Source organism: Protopterus annectens, chromosome 1.part2 (genome assembly GCF_019279795.1).
Source record: "Protopterus annectens isolate FY-2018-M chromosome 1.part2, PAN1.0, whole genome shotgun sequence".
Lineage (NCBI taxonomy): Eukaryota > Metazoa > Chordata > Ceratodontiformes > Protopteridae > Protopterus > Protopterus annectens.
The window spans coordinates 917,590,751-917,613,053 of NC_056727.1; the positions used below are offsets into that span (position 1 = coordinate 917,590,751).

The 22,303-nt window shown below is 36.7% G+C and overlaps 1 protein-coding gene across 1 annotated transcript in view; it reads left to right on the forward strand.

The window, feature by feature from the left end:
- The window catches only part of LIN9 (lin-9 DREAM MuvB core complex component), a 2,964,607-nt gene that overhangs the window by 2,582,102 nt on the left and 360,202 nt on the right, over positions 1-22,303 (forward strand). Inside the window, exon 12 of the mRNA XM_044059638.1 lies at positions 20,269-20,394. Coding sequence (XP_043915573.1) covers positions 20,269-20,394 — 126 coding nt within the window. The remainder of the gene's footprint in view (positions 1-20,268; positions 20,395-22,303) is intronic.

Below are 22,303 nucleotides of genomic sequence, written 5' to 3' on the forward strand. Positions count from 1 at the left end.
GTTTTACACTAGTCAATTTGAAGCTGTTTATAGAAAAAAAAAAACTGGAAATATTTTTTCACGAGAACAAAAGTTGAAACTACTGGCTGTAAGGTTCTTTCAAGGAGAAGCACCTTTATTCCTCCTCTATGCTGTGAGGTCACAGCTCTTGAAAAGACTAGAATTTGAGTTCAGGAAGATTTGTAAAGAAAAATATTTTTTGTTGACACAACTAGTACAAAAAAGAAAGTTTTTTGTTAAAAGAAGAGAAAGCTTTGAATTATATTTGTGTGATGCCCTCTTTCAAGTATGACATTTTTGGGATTCCCAAGGTCCACAAGGGTGTGGGCCAAGTGCAGTTAGATCTAAAACTGAACCCTTGGCCTCCTTTGTGACATTAGAAGATTTCAGGGACTACAGCTCTTAACTGTGGATGTGGCCAACTTGTTTCTACCATCCCCGACAAGGGGGGTTGGATATATGTTGAGGAGCTTGGTAACGAGTAACAAGGTTGATTCTGGTGTGGCTATGGGTGCAAGTGTGTGCCCCTATTCTTGGGCGACCTGCTTATTTTATGGTCATTGTAGAAGCTGCAGGTACATAGCAGAAGGGTCTTATGTGTGTGTTAAAGGGTGGGGGTATTTTTACCTTGCCCTGGAAAATGTAACTGTAACACAAAGAACATAGTCTATATGGCCTTTTGTGTAACCTGTGAAGCATTCTACATAGGCATGACCACTCGGAGGTTACGTGATAGGATGGTCGAACATGTAAGAGCTATTAAGAACAAAGACTCTCACAATGCACTTTACATTCACAGTATTAATTGTAAGGAATTTAAGAAGTTTGTGTTCTTCATTATAGATAGAGTATTGCTAGAACAGGGTGGTGATATAGGAAACAGGGTAGCATTTTTAGAAACTATGTGGCAGTTGAGATTAAACGCCACTAGATACCCTGGTATTAACGATTACATCTCTATAAAACCTGTTTTGAAACTTAAGGCCAGTATTGTATAATTTAACAGCAGTACAAAATAAGATAAAATGAAATAAAACAAAAGAAAATAAACAAAATACAATGAAGATTAATGTATATGCATACACATAAACAAATCAAATGAAATATATTACATATGTCATTTTTTAAAATGTTTAGTGGGATTAATAAAATGTATATTTACATAAATGGTTGAAGATTTATATGTATGGTATATATAGAATGGGTTGATTTTGAACAACTATTTTATATATATTACTGTTTGTGTATATATTTTTTATACCTTTATTCTTATTAGATTAGTAGAACTGTTGAGAGAATTTTAATTTTAGTTATGTTTTAGGAATTGTTTTACTATTTAGTATTTAGTATTGAGCAATGTTTATTGATTAATTGACTAATTGGAGTAGTTTATTGATTTACAAGGTGATGTCATTGTGTTTGAAGAGTATAAAATGTATATGTTTTTTGTAAAACACTGACTCTGAAGAAGCCAACTTTGGTGAAAGCGCTTAGTCGGTGGAATAAAAAGAATTTCTTCCAAGGCTTGGTTAGTTGCTGGTGTTTCTGTGGCAGTGATCGTGTTGTTTTGTCACTTACTATACTTGCTTGCCCTTGTTTTGGGAAGTTTTTTCTCATAATAATAATGACATTTATTTCAAGTGCATGCTTCCGTCAGTAGTAATATGGCCAGACATGCAGGATATTCCAGCATTAATTCTTTTTGATAGCCTGTATATCTGAAATACTTGTACTTGTTTTCTTCCAGTAATTATTTCTTGAGCTATTGTTGGAATAATTTAAGATTATGAATAGTCCTAGTACTATCTGTGAAGTTTTTCTAGCTAGCTGAGGCAATTTTTATAAAGGCTTTTTCTTTAGTGGAAGATTTGATATGTGGTCTCATGAGTTGCAGCCCTTCTTGTTTTCTTCTTGAGTAGTAGTGTGGCTTGACAAACAGTTTTTTTAGCGTTAAGCAGTAGCTTTTCTTAAGTCTTTTGAATATTAATGCATTTAATAGAAATTAGGTTCTTGCTGTGACTAGTGTGCAGTTACCTTTCTTTAAGGTGGTGTATTGTGCTTCCCTTTTGACACCAAGGTGTACAAATTGAGTAATTTTGTTTTCAGTGCATTGTATAAGGGCTGTATTTTTTGTGATAACAGAACAGTGATAGGGAGTCTATAGATGATTCTGGGAATCGGCACATTGATCCTAATCGCCTGTTTACCCTCTGTTAAGGAGATAAGAAATTTATTTGTAATATAAGTTTGCTAGCTTACGTTTCTGCTTGAGTAGTGAAGGAGAAAATCTTAACAGATGTTAAACTTTTTTTTTTTTGTTTACTGCAGGGTAGAGGAGTGCCTGTTGGATCTGTGATTCTAACTGCTTGGGAGCTTTTGTGTGCTCCAAACAGCATAACATTGGTTTTGTCAATGTTTATTAAGCTGTTTGCAGATAAATCAGTTCCTTACTAAGCACTGTCATTTTTGAAGAGATTTATCAAAGGCATTAAGTGCTTTACTTCCTTTAGTAAGGACTATGACATCTGCATAAAGCAGACAATTTGTGTGAAAGGTCCCATTATAAGCCACTTATGAATAAGAACAGGAATGGACTAATGACTGAGGTTTGTGGAAGACTTTTTGCGGTGCATATAGTTGGTGAATATATATTATGCCCAGGAATTCTAAAATCTCTGTTAGTCTTCAAACTACATTGTAGCTTCATTGGAAACCCACAGCTGGTTAGTTTCTGTTGTAGTATAGAGTGGCCAATGGTTTCAAAAGTTCTTTTTCAACATGGTATGGTTTTATTGTGCTTTGTATATAATTCCTATTGTATGTTTGGTCAAGATATACTTTAGAATGTGTTCTAGCATGTGCTCATAGATGATCCTTTCAAGAATTTTTATCGAAGGACAGATTCACAATGGGATGGAACTCATTAGCATCTGCAGGTGGAGAAACTTTAACTTTTAATATTATTAGAACATTTTTATAACTACAGGGTAATCATTTTGTTTTCAGTACTGGATTGTAGAGTACCTAGATTACAGAACCTAGTTTTAGACTGTGGGGATGAGTAATATGAGGATTAAGTTTGTAATTGCAGTAATTTTCCCACTTTTGTTTTATTTATATTTTTGAAATAGAATTGTGTGTATTTTAGCAATAATCAACGATGTTGGTGTTGTATATTGAAGATTTACCCATGGTTGGTGTGGTTTAATCACAAGAGCAAAATCCTCGTGATTAAAAGGACAACCGTGGATAAATATTCAACGTACCATACCATGGAGTCAGTTATTGCTATTACACAATGACATTGTTTAAGAAAAAAATGAGTCACTTTTCTTAAATAGTGTCCGAAGACTCCATAATGTTCCTCCGATATCTTGGTGCTTTTTTTGATGTACTGTCCATGCATATGTGACTTTCGTTTCCACACTTAAGCAGTGCATCAGTGCTGTATGATGGCTGCTATGTCTATGCTCTTCTTTTTTTAATAAAAAAAAAATACCGGGAGTCTCTGAACATAAGGGAGAGACGGGACAGAAAATGAAAGGATAATCAGGTACATTTCTCTAGTTTTGCATAACATACCTGATTATCCTTTTATTTTTGTCTGTCCTATCTCTTTCGTTAGTTTCAAGTCTCCGGGTTTCTAAGTCCTGGCAACCAGACCTTTTTCCATTGGTATATGCTCGGATTTACAACGAGCACGCTGGTTGGGCTGACCAATCAACATGCTATTTTTGAATATTAATGGACACTCATTGCATAATATCAAGATTTTTACAAGATAAATAGGTAATTATTTTTTTAATAAATGGCTTTTTCTACAGAGCCAAGTAAAACAGTGTTGATCAATGTTCAAACTTTCTGCATTGTCCTGTCATATGCTACTATGATACTATGCTGACAAGTTTGTAATCAAATTTGTACTGTATATTGTTTTATGACAAGCAGTACTCCACTGACTTCTGTATATAGCAGTACAAAAAAAAAGTTTCTTCCATGGAAGCCAGGGCTTCTAAATACTAGTTTACCTTGCATGCTAACATAAATGGATGTCCAGGTCTTCGTAACTGGGGTTGTCTAATCAGCTTAACCATGTTTGCCCCTTGTTTGTGTATCATTGTCTGATTCTTCTAACAACAGTGCATCTTTATCATCTATTTCTTTCATCAGTACTTTAAATGGGGGGGGGGGGATTCTTCCTCTTCCCAGTTATAATATTTTTTTTTCTAGCAACATTTAAGAGGATATTTTCTTGGTGATCCTACTTACTCTAACGTGCATTGTCCAGCAGAAACATGGTTCTGAGTTAATTCTGGTTTATCTGATCAGAAACAAAACATGGTTAGAATTAATTCTGCCCTATCTCGTCAGAATATATCAAGACAAGCATGTATCAGGTATTTATTCTCTACCAGACTGGTACATTTCTAAAAGATGTACCCAGTGAGCATCTGTACATCTTCAGCATTCACCTGACATATGAGGACACTTATGCTGCAGTCTTAGGCATGTAGCACCATTTATGTAAACATTTTTATGTAAACCTAAATTTGTGGGAGTATGTGGCACATCTGTATATACAGAAAACACTGGGAAATTTCTTTCACCTAGCATTCTAGTGTACTCCATTTCCACAGTCGATCTTTGGAGTTCCTTCATCCCACTTAACATCTTATGTGTAAACTAGTTAATCTTTCTTCTGGATTCCAGTTAGGGCCATTGGTTACTGATGTCAGCCACATCCATTGAAGAAGATTCTTGTCTCACATGGATAGTTGCATCTGAAGTACTGTGTTTTCTGTGAAAACGTCTGTATATCAAGTGATCTGTACTACTTATCCAAAATTTTTGTTGACAGTACTACATGAAATAACCTATTACAATTAGCAAAAATAAATCTTATTAGAGCCAGTAACCCCCCTCAGGATTCAGTGTAAAGGTTCTCAGCCAGACAGTTGTGCACTTCTCTGATTTCACCCACTGTGCCTGCAGTCCAACTGTCCACCACTGCAAGAGATGTATCCCTGTATCTTCCCCAAAATCAGACAAGGTTACATAACACCTTTTCATCATGAATCCATGGCGTTTGGTTTACAGTCAGTAAAAGCATTTAATTTGAGTTGCCCTCCATTATAGGTTCATAGGTAGGTACTAGGCTATTGGCCCTAGGGCCTATATAAGCCTAGCCAAAAAGGTACCCTGGCTTTCGCCACCCAAGAAAATTATTTTCCTGTGCCCTTGTCAAGCAGAGCCACAGAAGTGATCCCTGGGGTGAGTTTCCTATCTCCCATCTAATCATCAAGATTTTTCTTGAGTGCTAATGAGGAGCTTTGTTTGATGTAAATAGGTAGTTTGTTCCAAAGTATAGGAAGTCTCTGGGACAGGAATCTATCCCTCCAGCCTGTTCTTTTTATTGTGATGACAAGGTTTAGGTCCTTAGAGCATGTAGCTCGGAGGGATTGGGATTTCTTTAAGTGGAGCATATCCAACAGCTCTGGGTTTGACATAGCTTTGTATGTTAGGCAGAGATCGCCTCTGAGCAGGCGATACCTAACAGAGTAAAGCTGGAGTTTTTTGAGACTGTCTGCATAGGGCATCTGTTTGAGGCCAGTAATCCTCTTTGTGAGGTATTTCTGCAGCCTTTCCAGTTGTAGATGTCTTGTGAGGTACATACCAAAAGGGGCGTAGTACTCTATAATGGGTCTAATGAGTGATGAGTAGAGGGGAACAATGATCTCTCTTTTTCCTGGATGAGAAACATTTTGTGATGAGGTGTGCCACATAGAAGGATTTCCTGACTACTGCGGCGATGTGATTATCAAAGGAGAGACTACTGTCCACCTGTGTCCCAAGGTCTCTTATCACACTTTCAGTGTTAAGTAGACTACCGCCTATGTGGTAGTTCTTGGGTACAGAGTTTTTCCAGTTCATGGTGGGGTAGTTGAAATCGCCCATTATTAGGGTGTTAACTTGTACCCCAATATTTTCCAGTGTATCAAGAAATGGAGTGAAATCCTGGGGCATGGTTGGGGATCTGTAGCAAGCTACAGTTTGGATTGCGGTCTTGCCCAGAGTTAGTTGCACTTAGATGTAAATGTGTGTATGTGTATGTGTGTATGTATATATATATATATATATATATATATATATATATGTGTGTGTGTGTGTGTGTGTGTGTGTGTATAGAGATATAAATGTGTGTGTGTGTAATATAATGTATGTATATATATATATATATATATATATATATATATATATATATATAGATGTATACACACGCATGCATATATACATAATCTATATTATATATGTAATAAGGGTTGATGATAAACGCACAGTATACTGTGTTGAAGTGGAAGAAAATAAAAATGGTGTTGGATTTACAATTAAGAAGAAATATGCAAGAACTGTAAAGAAATGCAGTGCAATCTGTGAACACATAATACCTTTTCATTTATAAGGTATGCCCATTAGCCTGAATGTAATTTAGATGTATGGTCCAACAACAGAGGCAGAAGAGGATGAAGTTGATTAGTCCTACAAGCAAGGACAAGTTGAAATTTAAGGCACATGCAAACATAATATACTGATAGTCATGGGTGACTAGAATTAGTAGCAAAGCTGGAGTGGGGCAAGAGGGGGAAGTGCCCCTCATACAGAGTCTTAGTGTGGTGTGGACAGTTGATCCACTTATCAAGTGCAATACTGGCTTCTAAAAGTCTGTATTAAATATGTGGTCAAACCTGCGCGGTGTAGCAGTCCATGTGTTGTCTAAATTGTAGCAACTGCTTGAGGAGCTGAGAGGGTGGGACTCTGGTTCATGATACCAGCACAGGGTGCTGGATGAGCCAGCTGCACTTCTGACTAGAGCAGGAAAGGTAGGAACAAAGGAGAACGTGAAGTGGTTTGAAAATATGGGCTTCGTAATAGAAATGAAACAGGGCAATGTGTGATAGAATTTTGTTAGAAAATCTATTAATTTGCAAGCCCCATTTTTCAACAACATTAACAGAGATTGCACACATGGACTTTGATTAGTGGGTGGTGCGGAAATCTGACTGTGTCTGAGGAAAAAAATGACGGAAAAGCTCAGAAACATCAGCAAAACAAAACCTAGGACAAGCTGTTATACAGATCACCAGCTGCTATAGATGAAGTAGATTGTCATTTGTGTGCTTGGTAAAGTACGATCTTGAAAATATACCACTTGAGTTCAAAGAAAAATAGATGCAGAGGGTCAAACAGTAGTGGTGAGGTAGCCAGTGGTATCAAAGTATGTTCAAATGACAGTCATCACAAACATGATAAATCCACATCAGTAAAATACATACAACCAGAGCCAAGTCAGCTGTTCAGGTGGAACTTTATTACTGGTGCTTCTGGTACCTTGGCTTATGCCTTCAAGGAATAACTTTTTTTTTTTTTTTACATCAAACAGCTGCTTATATACAAGTCTGGAACATATTGGAGACAGCCCAATTGCAGAACATTTTCACTGGGCCCATGGGTTTCTGACTAGTTTTTTTTTCTTCTGTGTGCTAGCTAAACCATATTTAGATAGAGGGGGTGATTTTATTCACAAATTATTAGAGCTGAAAGTAAGTTTATTTTAAATTATAGGACAGTACAACCAAGGGGGTTAAACTTGGAGGCTATCTTGAATGTTTAAGTAAAGTTTCTAATAAGCTGTCTAAAAAAAGTTTGCTTTTTTTTTTAAAAAGCATTTAAGTTAAATATTTAAAAGTTGGATATGCATTTTTTACATTATACTGAGATTTAAAAAGCTATGTTGTATTATACAGATTGCACTTTAAATTTGTAATTTAAATCATTATAGCATTGATTAATCAATTAATCGGTTAATCTTGTGGTAGCACTTGTGTATAAGCAGCTGCTTGGTGTAAAAAAAAAAGTTATCCTTTTCTTGGAGTCAGAAACCTCAGATGCCTGCCACTTAAAATGTTACCTCATGAGGGAAATAGTGTCCCCAAAGGTAAATTATTCTCCTGGGGACTCAGGAGAAATGGAATCCTCCTCCTCTGGGGTAATAAAATCCTTGGGGGAGTCTGTTTGGGTTTCATAAGAAAAGGATTCCTCAGAAGAGGAGTAGTCTTCCTCAGATACCTGTAAGGGTGGCTGAGATGAGAGAGTAGGGGGAAGTTGTGTCTGCAAGGCATGAAATGCCTTAAAGAGACTTTGTGAAAACACTTCCCAGCCAAGAACTGGTTGAGGTTCAGGGTGCTTAGTTTTTTGTTTTCTCTTCAAAGGAGTAGCTGGTGGAGAAAGCATCGAGGTGGACATCTGTTTAGCATGAAGAGAAGGAGCAGGAGCATGTCCTTCCAACTGAGTGAGTTGTGGTTCCCAACTTTCCGGCATCACAACTTCCATTAAGGTTCCCGGGCCTGCTTTTGAAACCGCCGTCTGAGAGGATTCTGGGCTTTCAAGTGCCTCAAGAACCTGCTCATACGCCTGTGGCGCAGCTTTTGATTTCGGCCTAATTTTCGTAGCCTTCTTCCTCGGTGGCTCGGTGGACAGGCCTATCCCTCATTCCATACCGAGCGCTAAGCGATGTAGCCTTTGATTCTGTAAATACAACTTCAGTGCTGCGAGGCGGCTACAAAGAGTTTTGAGGATGAAAGATTTGCAAATGGGACAGGACGTATGGTCATGGGCCTCGCCTAAACAAAATACGCACTTCTCGTGCGTGTCCATGTGAGGAATTTGCCTCCCACAAGCATACTTCCCCTTTCTAGCTGACATGCAAATCTAAACTGTAATCAAAAACAAGGAAAAACCCAACAGGGCACTTATCTGTATATGTTGAAGAAGCGGTCATCTGCTCTTGAACAGAATCGTAACCGGTTGTCTGAAGAAACCCAATCTGCTTATGGAACTAACAAACAGGAGTCCAACGTACACTGCGGCAGAAAAATTCTGATGAGGATGCGTGCAGACGTCACCTTTATACTCTTCAGTTTATGGCCCTGGTAAGGGACGTTAACACGCACCCTCCTGGAACAAAGACTTTGGTATACTGGCCGGATGGTGGCGCTGCAGGCAGCAACTCCCTACTGTTATGGATACTGCAATGTGGAAGAGAAAAACATCTAAGGTTATGACAAGTTCTTGCACAACTATTCATTATTCCTTGAAGGCATAAGCTGAAGCACGACCAGTAATAAAGTTCTAGCTGAACGATCGACTTGACTCCAGTTGTGTATGTATCAAATAACAGAATACCAGAAGATTTATGGGTAGATCTCAAGAAGGTTGTATTTGAGGAAGGCAAAATGTCCCTGCAAAAATTAAAAAAGTTAAAAGTCAAAATTCTTGACTGAGACCTTGAATATTGCTGAGAAATGCCAAAAAGCTAAAGCCAGAGGAGAGGTGGGCAGTTATTAAACTTAGCTGAAAATTTCCAGAGTGCTTCTAGGTAAAATGAAGAAGAGGACTGTAGTGACAAGGAGATATCATCAGAAAATACTAGAACAGTGTTGGCTTTTAAAAAAAAAAAAAAACTATAAAAGAAAGAAACTTGTAGCCTCAATTTGGAATGTTAAAGCACACTCAATGATCTATGATGAATTATGCTGAGAAGATTAAAAAATATGGAAAGCCTACACCAAATTATTTTACTGTAAAAGTTTTAAAAGATCAGCCATTTCAACCTATCTTATGATCACTAACAGTGGTGGTGAAGAAAGAAGTCAAAGAAGCATTGAAAGCTTCACTAAAGAATGAAGGACCAGGCCGTAGTGGTATTCCCATGAAAGTACTACAGCAGTCAGATGCAAATTTTACACAATGGCGGATCCAGGAATTTACTGAAGGTGGGGGGTGCAGTCTGGAAAGTACACCAGCACTGGAGAAAAACACTGGGTGTCAGAGTCTGTTTAAAGGTCACGTTAACATGATCTGACAGCACCATTGTTCATTAGCTGTGGTAGTGGATGGAAGTAACTCCTATCCGGTATACAGCAAATTTACAGACAGCACCAGGTGTTTCAAGGCATACCCAGGTGAGATTTCGTTACCCATAGAAAGTCACAGTCCCTTTCCATAGTGGCACAGTTTGCATATGCATTGTGATAGCCTAGTAAAGAGTCCCAGTGAAGGCAATATCACTACATGTGGTATCATAGTAAAAGCAAGCAATTTTGTAATTATGTCTGTGAAAACGATGAATAACTTAAATAACTTAAAGAAATAGTTATGAAAACAATGCCCTAAACTAAAACTCATTTTTAGTATATGCAATATATGAAAACAAATGCAACCATTGTAGCATATCACAGAGAAAAATAACTGGCATGCAATATCAAATGTAAACCAGAAGCACACACTTGGGTGAATCAGTAAAGATTCCATTTAATTTGTGCAAAAATATAGCAACACAAAACACTTCCTTCAGCAGAATGCAAAAATGTATTTTAAAAAAAGTTCAGGGCCAATCATCTCATCAACAGACAATCCCCATAACCACTGACCAAATGAATTATCTGGACTGACCCTTCCATGAAAAAAAAGTATTACGTCACTGTAGGTTTTGTTTCATAGAAACAGTAATCACAGTTTGCATTCCTTTTTGTTCCACTCAAATACACTTCAGTCCTGGAAAGTTAGAATTACTACAGCAAACGCCAGGGGCCAGACATTTCTTCCAAAGACAGACCCATACCCATTGTCTTTTTTTTTTTTTTTTTTTGTATCTGGTCTAACCCTGTGAAGTTAAACGAAAAAGAAAATAATGGTTGTATTAATGTATTCTTTCATGAACACAGTCATCACAGCTTGTATTCCATCTTATTTCTCCCAAATACAACTTAGTCTTGCAAAGCCAGAATTACAAAAACAAAACAGCAAGGCCAATAATTTCATTTGCAGACAGCCCCCATAACCTACCTAAAAGATCTGGTTTGATAGTGACAGGATAAAAAAATACATTAAGTATTCAGCCTGACATGATAAAACAATACAAAAAAAAGGTAGCATTAATGTATTTTGTCTCATACATAAGTACTAGGTTAACTGCTTTGTGCGCTATTTGAGCTTAGCATTTTTTTCCCAAAGGTCAGAATCAAATCTTGTACTTTGTGTCTGTGCGAAAAACACTTTGATCATTATACCAACCCCAAATCCCCATCAGATAGTAGCAGCAACATGTATTCCAGCTTGCTTTACAAAAATGTGCATTAGTCCTACAAAGTAGTAATTATAACAGCAAGCAGCAGAGCTAATAATTTCATCTACAGACAGCCCTCATACACATTTCTATCTACAGTATCTGGACTGACCATGCCAGTTTTAAGCAATAAATAAATAAAACAATTGCTGCATAAATATATTTTTTTCCCACAAAAGCAGTAATCACAGCTTGTATGCATCTTACTTCATCCAAAATAATACATCAGTTCTGTAAAGACAGAATTACAACAGCAAACAGTAGGGTCACATCTCTTCCACAAACAGCCCCAAAGCCCTCTCCCTTCCTGAAGCATCTGAACTGAACTGACCCTACTAGGATAAAATTAAATAATAATGGCTACACTGCACAAAGACAGTAGTTACAACTTGTATTCTAGCTTCACCCAACCACAAATTATTCCTACAAAGCCAAAGGTACAATATCAAACAGCACAGCAGGAACAATCGTTTCATCTTCAAACAGCATTGGGCCCATTGGTACCCAAAAGTATCTTGTTTGATCCTGCCAGAATTAAAAAAAAAAAAAAAAAGACTTACCCGCTGCTATCCAGAGAGATTCCAGGATCAACTTTTTCTAAACAAGATAAAGAAACTGCTTCTTTGTCATGTGAATGCTTCACTTTGTTATGAAAATAGCTGTGTCCCTAAGTCTTCAAACAGGTTCTTTCACTTTGGCTGAAAGGTTGGAATGGGTAGGGCTGCACATATAATAGGGAAGGGGTATTCCTATATCAAACAGTTGAGAAAAAGTGAAGAAATGTATGAGTAAATTAACTTGCCAATAGGCGCGACTAAACTTGTAAATAACAGCGAGATGTATATCATTAGCGTTACAGCATTCGAAACTACGGCAAGTAAAAAACTTCAAGGCGCACAGTAATACATTTTACATATCTTGAATGGCAGAGCTAAAGAAATTCTAAAAAAAATTACAGTCATTTTGTAGCTGCCATTTAAGTACCTGTCTCTCTTCTTTCTCATTTCCGCATTACTTAGATGAGTTCCTCTCGACCTCCCTTTTGAGAGCTTTATCATTCAGGATGGAAGACGTGGTTGCAGTAGTCACTTAGGATTTTAAGATGACTGGCTACTCCAACTGCATCTTCCATCATGACTTGTAATATAAAAACACAAAAAACCTCTGTGGGTTGAAATTGTAAAATATAGCAAATGAGGTACACTCAACTGTGTATCGTGTTTGCAGCACATTTTCCGATTTCACCTGAAAGAGTTTAACTTTTGTTTTTACCATCAGGTTGTATGGCAGGTGGTCAAAAAGGGGGTGGTGTGTGTGGCCCTGTACCATGGCCTAAATCCACCACTGTTACATTATTTACAGGCAGTGCACCAAGAGCTTTGGACAACAACATTAGTCAACTGACTTTAAAAGACCTATTTATACCAGTTTTAAAGAAAAGTGATAGTAGCCGATTGTGGAAATTGTTACACAGTCACTCTGATCCCAAATGCTAGCATGCTTCTTAAGATCATTTACTGGAGATTTCAGACATTCTTGAAATGATAGCTGCCGAAAATGCAAGTAAGATTTGGGAAACAACAATGAATAATGCAAGTAGGATTTGGGAAACAACTAAGAATAAAAAATAGGTCATTGAAAGGGCAAAATAATAGCAAAAGGATACCTAGATGTGTTTGATTATATCAAGGCCTTTGGGGCACACTGAGAAGTGTTGTTATATCAGAGCACACCTGATAATTGTCATGCACAGTCCAAATAGTTCAAGATCAAAAGCAACAGTTGAAACAAAATAAGGAGAAACAGGATGGTTTAAAATTGGTAAAGGTGTACAACAAGGTTGTATACTTTATTCGTATAATTTTAATTTATATGCAGATCAAATTGTCAGAGAAGCAGGATTGCCCAAAGAAAATCTAGGTGTGAAAATTGAGGAAGAATTATCAACATGGCCATATCACAGTGATGTGAGTACTGTCACCTGAGTTTTGCGAAGGATGTGTGCACTGGGCACTTATTCCTGCTCACTATCTTCCTCTTTTCATTTGACCTTTCTAGCTGCTGCCTAATGATTTTGCTGGAATCTCTGTAAGTAACCTTCATGTTTATAATTTTATATAATTGGATAGCCTATTATGTTTTCTTACATGTGAATCTCAATCTGACTGTGAGCCAAGGAGATGTATCTTCATCTTACCCCACTCCCATGTATCAGGATAATATGCAGGGACCAAGACCTACGAGTGCAGAAATTCATGATTGTTACTGTGAAATATAAGTAATATCTAGTCTAGCCCACTTACTGTACCTTTTGAAAAAAATGTTAATTTTGTCTGGGTTCCTACTACTGAAGTCACATCTTCCATACCAAATATTTTCATACATTTCTTCATAAATCTACCTTCCTTTGTTATATTTTCCCTTCTTAGTCTTCTCCGATACATCCTCACTACTGCAAATCAAGTTTTAGTCCCCATGTGTAAGTAATATTCCCTGCTGAATGCTGATTATTTTTCCCAAAGTTTTCTTAAGCTCTATAATAGTAGTTTTGGGTAGACTATAAGTAATCACCATTGTAATCTGTCTCCCTTGCCAGGAGCCCTGTACCATTGTCTCTTTTTCTCTAAAGTCACTATAGGAGCCCCCCTAGCAGTTAAGGTAATTGCTTACATTTTCCTTTATCCCTGATATTCTGCTGAATATCCATCCTGAAATCCTTTCTTTGTCAAATTCACATGTTCATTTCTCTTCATATGTGTCTCCAACAGTATTGCTATTTGCACTCTGCATTTCTTAATATAATGCATTACTCTCTTTTTTTCTATTCCTTTAAGGCCATTTACATTCCAAGGTAATATGGATAGAGTACCCATTATGATAAAAAGCTATTGTTCTTGCCTATTATACAATGACAGTATTTCCAACTTTTATGTTGCATGCACGCACTAATTTTTGGCAGGCTGATCTTTTAAACAGTTGTTTCTTCTCATCTCCATTTGAACCTATATCACATTTTTAAGACTTTTTGTTTTAATGAAAACTCTCAAAAAAAGTAAATCCATTTTCAGGGCACCCCCATCCCCTATTAACTTTGAACAAATACACAAAACTATGTAAATCTCCAAAAAAATTAAGTTTAACACTCCACATAGGAACATTTCCCCCAAACTGACAGCTGCACTCTTAGTCATTAAATAACCTAAAAGTAAGGTTATCCATACAGCCTATGTTCCCACTTACACTCATGCTGTCTGTTCTTTCCTTGTTTGCATTCCCCTCCCATATATGAGAAGCAGCATAGTTGCTTTCAGAAAATATTAACTTTTAGCCCCAAGAAAATGTGCAGTGCCTGTCTTTAAATAAAACTAAATGGTGCACTGTTCTATTAAATACATTAAAGTAATCTCTTATTCACTTCCCATAATTTTATTTTTCACTGAAATGCTTGCCATTGCACCTTTAAATTTTGCATTTCCCTCAACAAAGAATACTCAGAACTCTCGAGATTAATTACTTGCACCTGCAGACAGTGTCTTTGAATGTAAAAAAAAAAAAAGTCTGCAATGAATCTTACTCAGAACAGAACATACAGCTGCAGACTTCGTCACTCCCAGTGAACATTCACAATTTGGAAAAAAAAATGCTAACATTTTTGCAGATATATGAAACAACATTTGTCATGGCTTTCATTATCTTATTTTTCAAGCCTACTTGCTTATAAAACAAATTACATTTGTTTATAGCTTATGCCAAGGGCATTAATCTGGACATTTACCCTTGTAAAAATTAAATCAGTTACACTTTACACCCCACTCGCACCCCAGCAGCCCAATATCACAACGTATTAATATTAAACTTTTCTTTGCCCAGCCTTTCTTGTCGTTATTCAGTAAAGCCTATATTTCTTAATACTAAAATAATTTGTTTACTTCAGTATGTTTAGCACAAAAGCATTAATTAATACATTGTTCTTCCTAATATATTTACAGGCTTTGCAATGCTGACATGGGAAAGTTCCCTGATGTGCAATATTATTGGTACATATTCTAGATCTCTCATTACACAGCAGATCTTTTAAGTTTTTGCTTCGTTTAAAACAGAACAGTGGTTTATGACTTATAATTTCTTTTAATCTGTCACCTGTGTGTAATATACCCCAGTTTTTCCTGATGATATCACAGATACCTCTTATGTTGTTATTATACTTCAAAGTTACTCTTAAAGGTTGTTTCAAACTCCCTGTATTATTCTGGTAATCAGTTATATCACCAGAAAACCATGGTTTAGCCTTAGTTCGTCTTTTATTAGTACATTCCTGATAGGCTAAGTTTATTTTATCATCCTTGTAGCTTCTCTCATGAAAAATATACTTTAACTCTAGTGACTTTTGTTTAAAACACATTTAGTTTGTGCATAGCCTAGATGTTCTGTAGAACTATCCTTTGGTTATATTATCAAACACATGCCACATACCTCACAAGAGGTAATTGGCTAGGTTTAAAATGGCCCACAAGCGCAGTTAGCCTAGTACTCAGCTATGAACCTCTAAACAGGTCTTCTCAAGAAGTGCCATTCTTTCTCTGCTTCAACCTGTGATTTTTGCTGTTTTATCAGTTCATCTGGAGAACTAGTTAAAACTACTTGTATTTTTTCAGCCTTTTATTATTTGAGTTGATATATTCCTTTAATTTTTCATTTGTTTTAGTCATCTCTGAGTACATTTGATTTATTTTTTCCTCTAAGTTACTGGAAGCCATCTCTTGAACCAAAGCTGAGGATTGAACTGCTTTTTTCTGAGCAGCTGCAGAATCCTTTCCAAAAGAGTTTTTGCTTCATCTTTTCAGGTTGATTTTCTTTCAGATTTTCCAAATGTCATCTTTGCTGACATCCAGACAGTGTACTTATTAACCAGTAACTGAATGTTACCCAAAAACATTTTCTATGGCACTCCATTTTCACAGTTTGTTTTCACACTGAAAGAAAGCTACTGTTCAGTGTGTAGCCATCTTGGAAGTCCATGAATGCATACTCTTTAGTATCGCCCATTATGTTTGTATAATATAATTGGTGCTACAGGATTCTCCACTCTTATTTTTAACATCATTAGTGTGTTCCTGACTCTGTTTCTTAAACTTGTCTGGTTTGCCACATATGTATGAATTTAAATAAACTACTTCACTGGTATTACGTTCTCAGTATCTTCTGCATATACAATTCTTACCATTAATTAAATGAATCTTAGTAGTTTACATGTGCATATATTACATGAACTACAATGGTAGTCCAATAAAAAAAGATGTAGGGTATGTTCACATTTTATGTCTCTCTCAAAATAACTATGAACTGATATATTCTTCAATTTCCTGCATCTCTTATAAGATATGGTCAGCTTTACATCACTTAATTTAGGGTCATTATGCAAACTGTTGTCAGTGTTCCTTCAACAAATAAATCAGTTGTATCAGGAAAAAAGTTTGCATTCGCTAACAAATTATTAAAAACATTTCTGTCTCTTTCCTTATTTGTTTAATACTAACAATTCTTCCTATTTTCTTTGATTAACCTCAACGTACGAATATCTTACTTGATCTTTTTTAAAAGTAAATCAGTTAAATTGTGATTCATGCAAAGAAGTCTATCTGCTTACTACACAATCTTCTAGTTCTTAATACTTCACCTATAGAGAGAGCCACTAATGTGAGTTGTGAATGGCAGCTTATAACTATGTAAAAAAGTACGTTTCAAAATTATTTTCCTATATAACCTAGTACAAATTATGTTCTTATTCTGAATATATAAATCTAAACTTGAAAAACATTTTTCAGTAAATGTAATTCCATGCTTATTTTTTTTTTTTGCATTTTAAAAATATCTGAAAGTCATCAGGTCACCCATGCAAATACATAGTAAATAGTGTGTAGAAGTAATAAACAGTACTATATTATTAAGAAAAAGTCCTGCGTATGTATGCATTCAGATTCAAACAAACCCATACATAAATTTGCATAATTTGGTGTAAGGTGCGTCTCCAGAGCAGTACCTTGTATTTGTCTATACTGATTAATGTCAAACATAGAAAAGTGTTCAACAAGCAAAATTTTATTAAATCTATAAAGAAATCAGTATGTGGCAATTTTTTTAAAAATATAAAACTGATTCTAGACCATATTGATGTTTGTATTAAAGGTATTTTACCTATTCAGTACTGCCTGCTTTATTGAAAGTCTCCTGGTCTCCATCAATGAGGCTTCAAGGCAGTGTAAACCTTTCACCCTTCTCAAGGGAATAATGCTGTATGTAAGCTTTTGCAGCTCACAACACCAACAGTGGCCACCAGAGCTCAAGAAAGAACCATCTTGCTAGATTTACGTATGAAAGCTGGTGTGTGGCATCATTTATTCAGCCTCAGAAGACACTCTTCCCAGCAGCATTAACTTCATTTTGCAGAATTGTGGACCTTTAGGCATTACAGTTCTTATAACCCCCTTTGCTTCCCTTATGGATGGAGTTATCCTGGGTACTATTCTAGAATTTTGCTCATTGGATTCCAGTTTGTCCACCTGTTCCATCTTTCATTCTTTTTTCCATTGATACTAAAAGCACAAGAGCACCTTTTTCGTACTGTGAATGTCCTTAAATAGACATGAATTTATCTGCAGCTGTTTTTTTGAAGGATCCATACATTTTACATCTTTGCCAAAGGTAGGAAAATGTGGGTAATCTGTGCAATAACTGCTGCAACAAACCACCGTCCAGTAGACCTAAGGGTTTCCAAAGTGGTTGCTACTTAAGCTGGCTGTATCAACATTTACCTGTGAGTGTCTTATTTTTAGAAAAGCTGATCTTTAATCCACACCTTTATCAGACATTATGTGCATTACAGACTCATTGCTATTTCCAGATCTAGAGTTTATTTTGGTAGCACAGTGATGAATGAAATTCCTTTCCTGTACTCTGCTGGGTCTTTTACTGTTTTTTAATGCCCTAAAATTAAGTCCCTGATGCAAGAGTGTGCCAGAATAGGATTTGTTTGTGAATGGACCTTGGCTTTTTAAATACCCAATTGCTTACAGAAGCTCTGATCATGAAGAGTCATGCTGATTGAAGACGTCTCTGTTTGGTATGTCATTCTTTTTAGGAACTGAAGGACCTTTGCACAGATGTCATCCCTCTTTTCACTCTAGAAATTACATGCCTATTAACATATATAGTAATATGTAAGAAAATTGAATGTATTATACCTGAACTAATAACGCAGGTTAACTTATATTCCTGGATATACACCAGTTGGGTAGATTACACCTACTTAACCTGGTTGAGTTCTTTAAAAGGGTTACTGAGGCCATGAATAAAGGGCATATAGTCCACACTGACTGTCTGGACTCTACCAACACCTTTGAAACTTTACCCCATGTTGGTTTTATTGACAAACTCTACCTTAATCCATGCATAGATAACTGAATAGATAATTAATGTCTGATAGAACCCATATTGTTAAGGTCCGAAAGGTTTGCTGTAGACAGAGGTGTGAGACCAGTGGTGTCCCACAGGGTTCTGCCCTGGACCACCACCTCCTGTTTGGTATATGGCATGAAAGCTAATTATCAGCAGACCATGGCTAAACAAGTTTGCTTATTGCAAACTGGGAATCTATTATCAGATCCCATTGTCATACTCAGGTTCTTCAGCAATGGCTAGAACAAAAAAAAAATCACTTGGCGCAATAATCATGGGTTTACCCTTCACGGTAAGAAGCGCAGCATTGTTTCCTTTGGTAAATCTAGCATCAGTACTGTTAACCATGTAGATAATGCTGAACTTAAATCTGACATGGTTAACAGTGACTTTATCTACCTTTATAACAGACTCACTTTGACCACAATGTCTCGGTGGTTTGCGCAACTTATCCTTCATGGTAATGCCTCAATGTCCACAGACGTCATTGTCCTACTTTATTCCTTTGTTATTAAGCCAGTTGTTGAGTATAATGCCCCCTTTGGCATGTACCTCACTAACCACCTACACCATTTTGAAATAATTTCAGTACCCTTAGCTACTATAATAAACATAAAACCCCTGTAAAGCCCTATCCCTCTATTCAGTGTCATACAGACTCATGTGGGGGGTGATCTGTGCTTAGCCTTCCATCAGCAATACCAGATGTCATGGCAAGCACCTAACCCCACTGTATTCCCCTTTTTGGAGTGGGCTGCCCTTACATATCAAGCAGAGTCATTCCCTAGCAACCTTTAAAACCAGTCTAGATTATCACAAATTCTCACCTGGGATAAGTGAGGAAAATCTACTAAATAAAGGGCATCATTAGTCTCCCACTGATACTGGGTGACGTAGATGAGCTTTTCTGTGGGCTTCCTGGTTGTATGCTTAGTAAGAACGTGTGTGAGAACAGTTCCAAGAGTTTCAGACACAGTGTATAGTGGAAAAGCTACTTGGCACATGTTATCAGTTTCACCTTGAAAGCCACTTGTCTGCAGATGTGCCTAATATAGACTGTTTATCTAAGTTCAGTTTTTCTGATAAGTATTCTCCAGTGACATATATTTAACTTGTTCAGATCAATTCAGCTAAACAGTCTTTCCATATATGTGTTTTTTATGTTCTGCTAATTGTTAACTCTGTTTATATTGTACTACTTAGCATCTTATTTTGCATCTTATTTTGCTAAGACGTACACTTCATTGATATTTACTGTAATATGTAATGTAGTTTTCTATAGTCTATATTGTGGTGTATACAATTGTCTTTGTGCTCATATGAGTGCAGAAGGTGTCTGAAAAGGGTAAATTTTACCAGTTTGTCTAGACAGTTAACAAATAGTCAATAGTACCTTGGATAATTCCTGCAAAAAGATCCATGGGTCCAGCTAGATCTCCAAAGTCAACAAAGTGCAGTAAAATCAAATAAATATGTGGTAAACTGAGGATCAACAGAGTGCATTAAAGTAAATTAAATATGTGGTAAACTGAATATTCAGGTAAGGGCAGCCTTTTATGTTGTTAGCTTTTTAGGCTGGTGTAGAGTAAATCTTTTTGTGTAAATTTCAGTTTTTTTTTTTTACCATGTAGAAATCTTGCTCTATACCCATCAGCATCGAGTTTCAGAAACGATATGCAACTGTTGTTTTAGACCTTGAACAACTGAACAAGGATCTGAACAAAGTTCTTCACAAAGTTCAGCAGTACTGTTATGAGGTAAGACAATGAAAAAAGTCTGCATGGATGTAACTGCAGTGTTTCATATCATGATGACAGTAAGAAGAGCAGTACAGTATACAGATGCAGATGTAATGACTTATAATCACTTGCATACACATTTGCAGTCTTGCATCCTTTTGAAAACCAAGAGCAAATGAAGCAATTAATCTTTTGAGAACTTAATGTAAATAGTAAATTACAATTTCTGGTCTGGAACATATTGTAATTTACTATTTCTGGTCTGGAACATACTGTAGTAGTAAATTACAATACGTTCCAGACCAGAAATTTCACAATTTCTGCCTCAGTCCTGTTGAAGACCAGAGCTGGTCTCTTGTATATCTTTCTGAGCATTGAGTGCCTAAAGCTCCAAAACCTAAATTTCCTAAATTAATGTCAACATTGATCAGAATTTTCATTTCTTCTCAGTTTTATCTGCTTCACACCCTACTTTGCTATCAGTGCAATAGCATTTGTACAATACCCTGAGGTCCATAACTGTTCATTTTCTTTAGAGACCTTCGAACAAAAAATGATTTAACTGTTTTCTTTAGTTATGGTAGGTTGTAGATCATCTTTAACACAAAAAGTACTCTATTCTGCTAATACACTTCATTTTTACAAAACGGAGTTTAAGGAACAAAATGATGTTCAGGAGGAAAGCGAGAGGGCGGTGAAGTCTAATGGAGAAGTGTCATTGACGGAAACCAGAACAGATGTAAAAGAGTGGAAGTCCACCTCTTCTTTAATTTTAGGGTATGAATTACTTGCAAATTAGAGATTCAGAGTCATTTTCTAAGTTATGTCTCAAACATACAACAAAGTCTAGATGATTTAGGATCTTTACCTGGAAGTGTTTACAGGACTGCGGTGGTGGTGCTACGGTAGCGTTGTCACCTCACAGTAAGAAGTTGTCCCATTCGATTCTCAGCTAGAGCGTCTTTTGTGTGGAGATATGCGTGAATGGGTGTACCTTCGTTGAAGGTTGTGCGTCAGGGCCGGCAACTCGGCACGTAAAAAAAAATCTACTGCCGATCATTAGCAGACCGGAGTTCCGCTGTGGCGACCCCTAACCAGGAAAAGCCGAAAGACACAACAACAACAACCGGGAAGTGTTTACACAGGTATTTTTATACCTCAAGCAAGCTCCAAAGAATTTTTCCTCAGGTAGACAGCAAATGTTGGAGGTGTGATGCAGAAGAAAGAGAGAACTGGGAACAGATCTTTTGGGAGTGTAATGAGTTGGCAGACTTTAAAAATTCCTTGCAGTCTGTACTGTCAGAGATGCTGAGTGAGCAAATTGGAGTAACTAGGGAAATTATGTATGTGAAGTTGTTAAATCTCACCGTTTATTCTCACTGATGGGTTCAGAGCTGATCCTCGGCTCTGACACAGCTGATAGCAAAGCTCAAGGTTTGCCAGTAGCTAGAGACCAAAACCCCTTATCCCACAATGCACTGCTGAAATTACCTCAGATCTAGTTTGCTGTGGCAAGAGAGATCTCGGTGATCCAGTTAGCTCGGACCATTTTGACAAATCGCAAGTTAAAAAAAACTATTTTGTTCTTGTCTTTTGAGTGAGTGTTAGTATTCAGTGTGTTTCTAATTTAAAATAATATAGTTTTAAGTAGGTTAGTTTTCTAGAGATCTACCCTGTGTGTAGCTTTTGTTTTCCTGGTGTTAAGCCCTTTCTTGGCCCTATTTAGTCTTGCTATCTTTAATTGTTATTAGTTTTCTTAGTGTGGGCTTAGTTAGCCCTGTATTTAGCCTTTACAGGTATTTTTTGTGGTGTTCTTTTAAAAGAATATCTGATGAGTGAGAGAAATCTCACCCCAAATCGGGGTTTAAAAAGTGTCCAGATTGTGGACAGAAAATGTCAGTTACGGACGGACATGCCCAATGTGTCT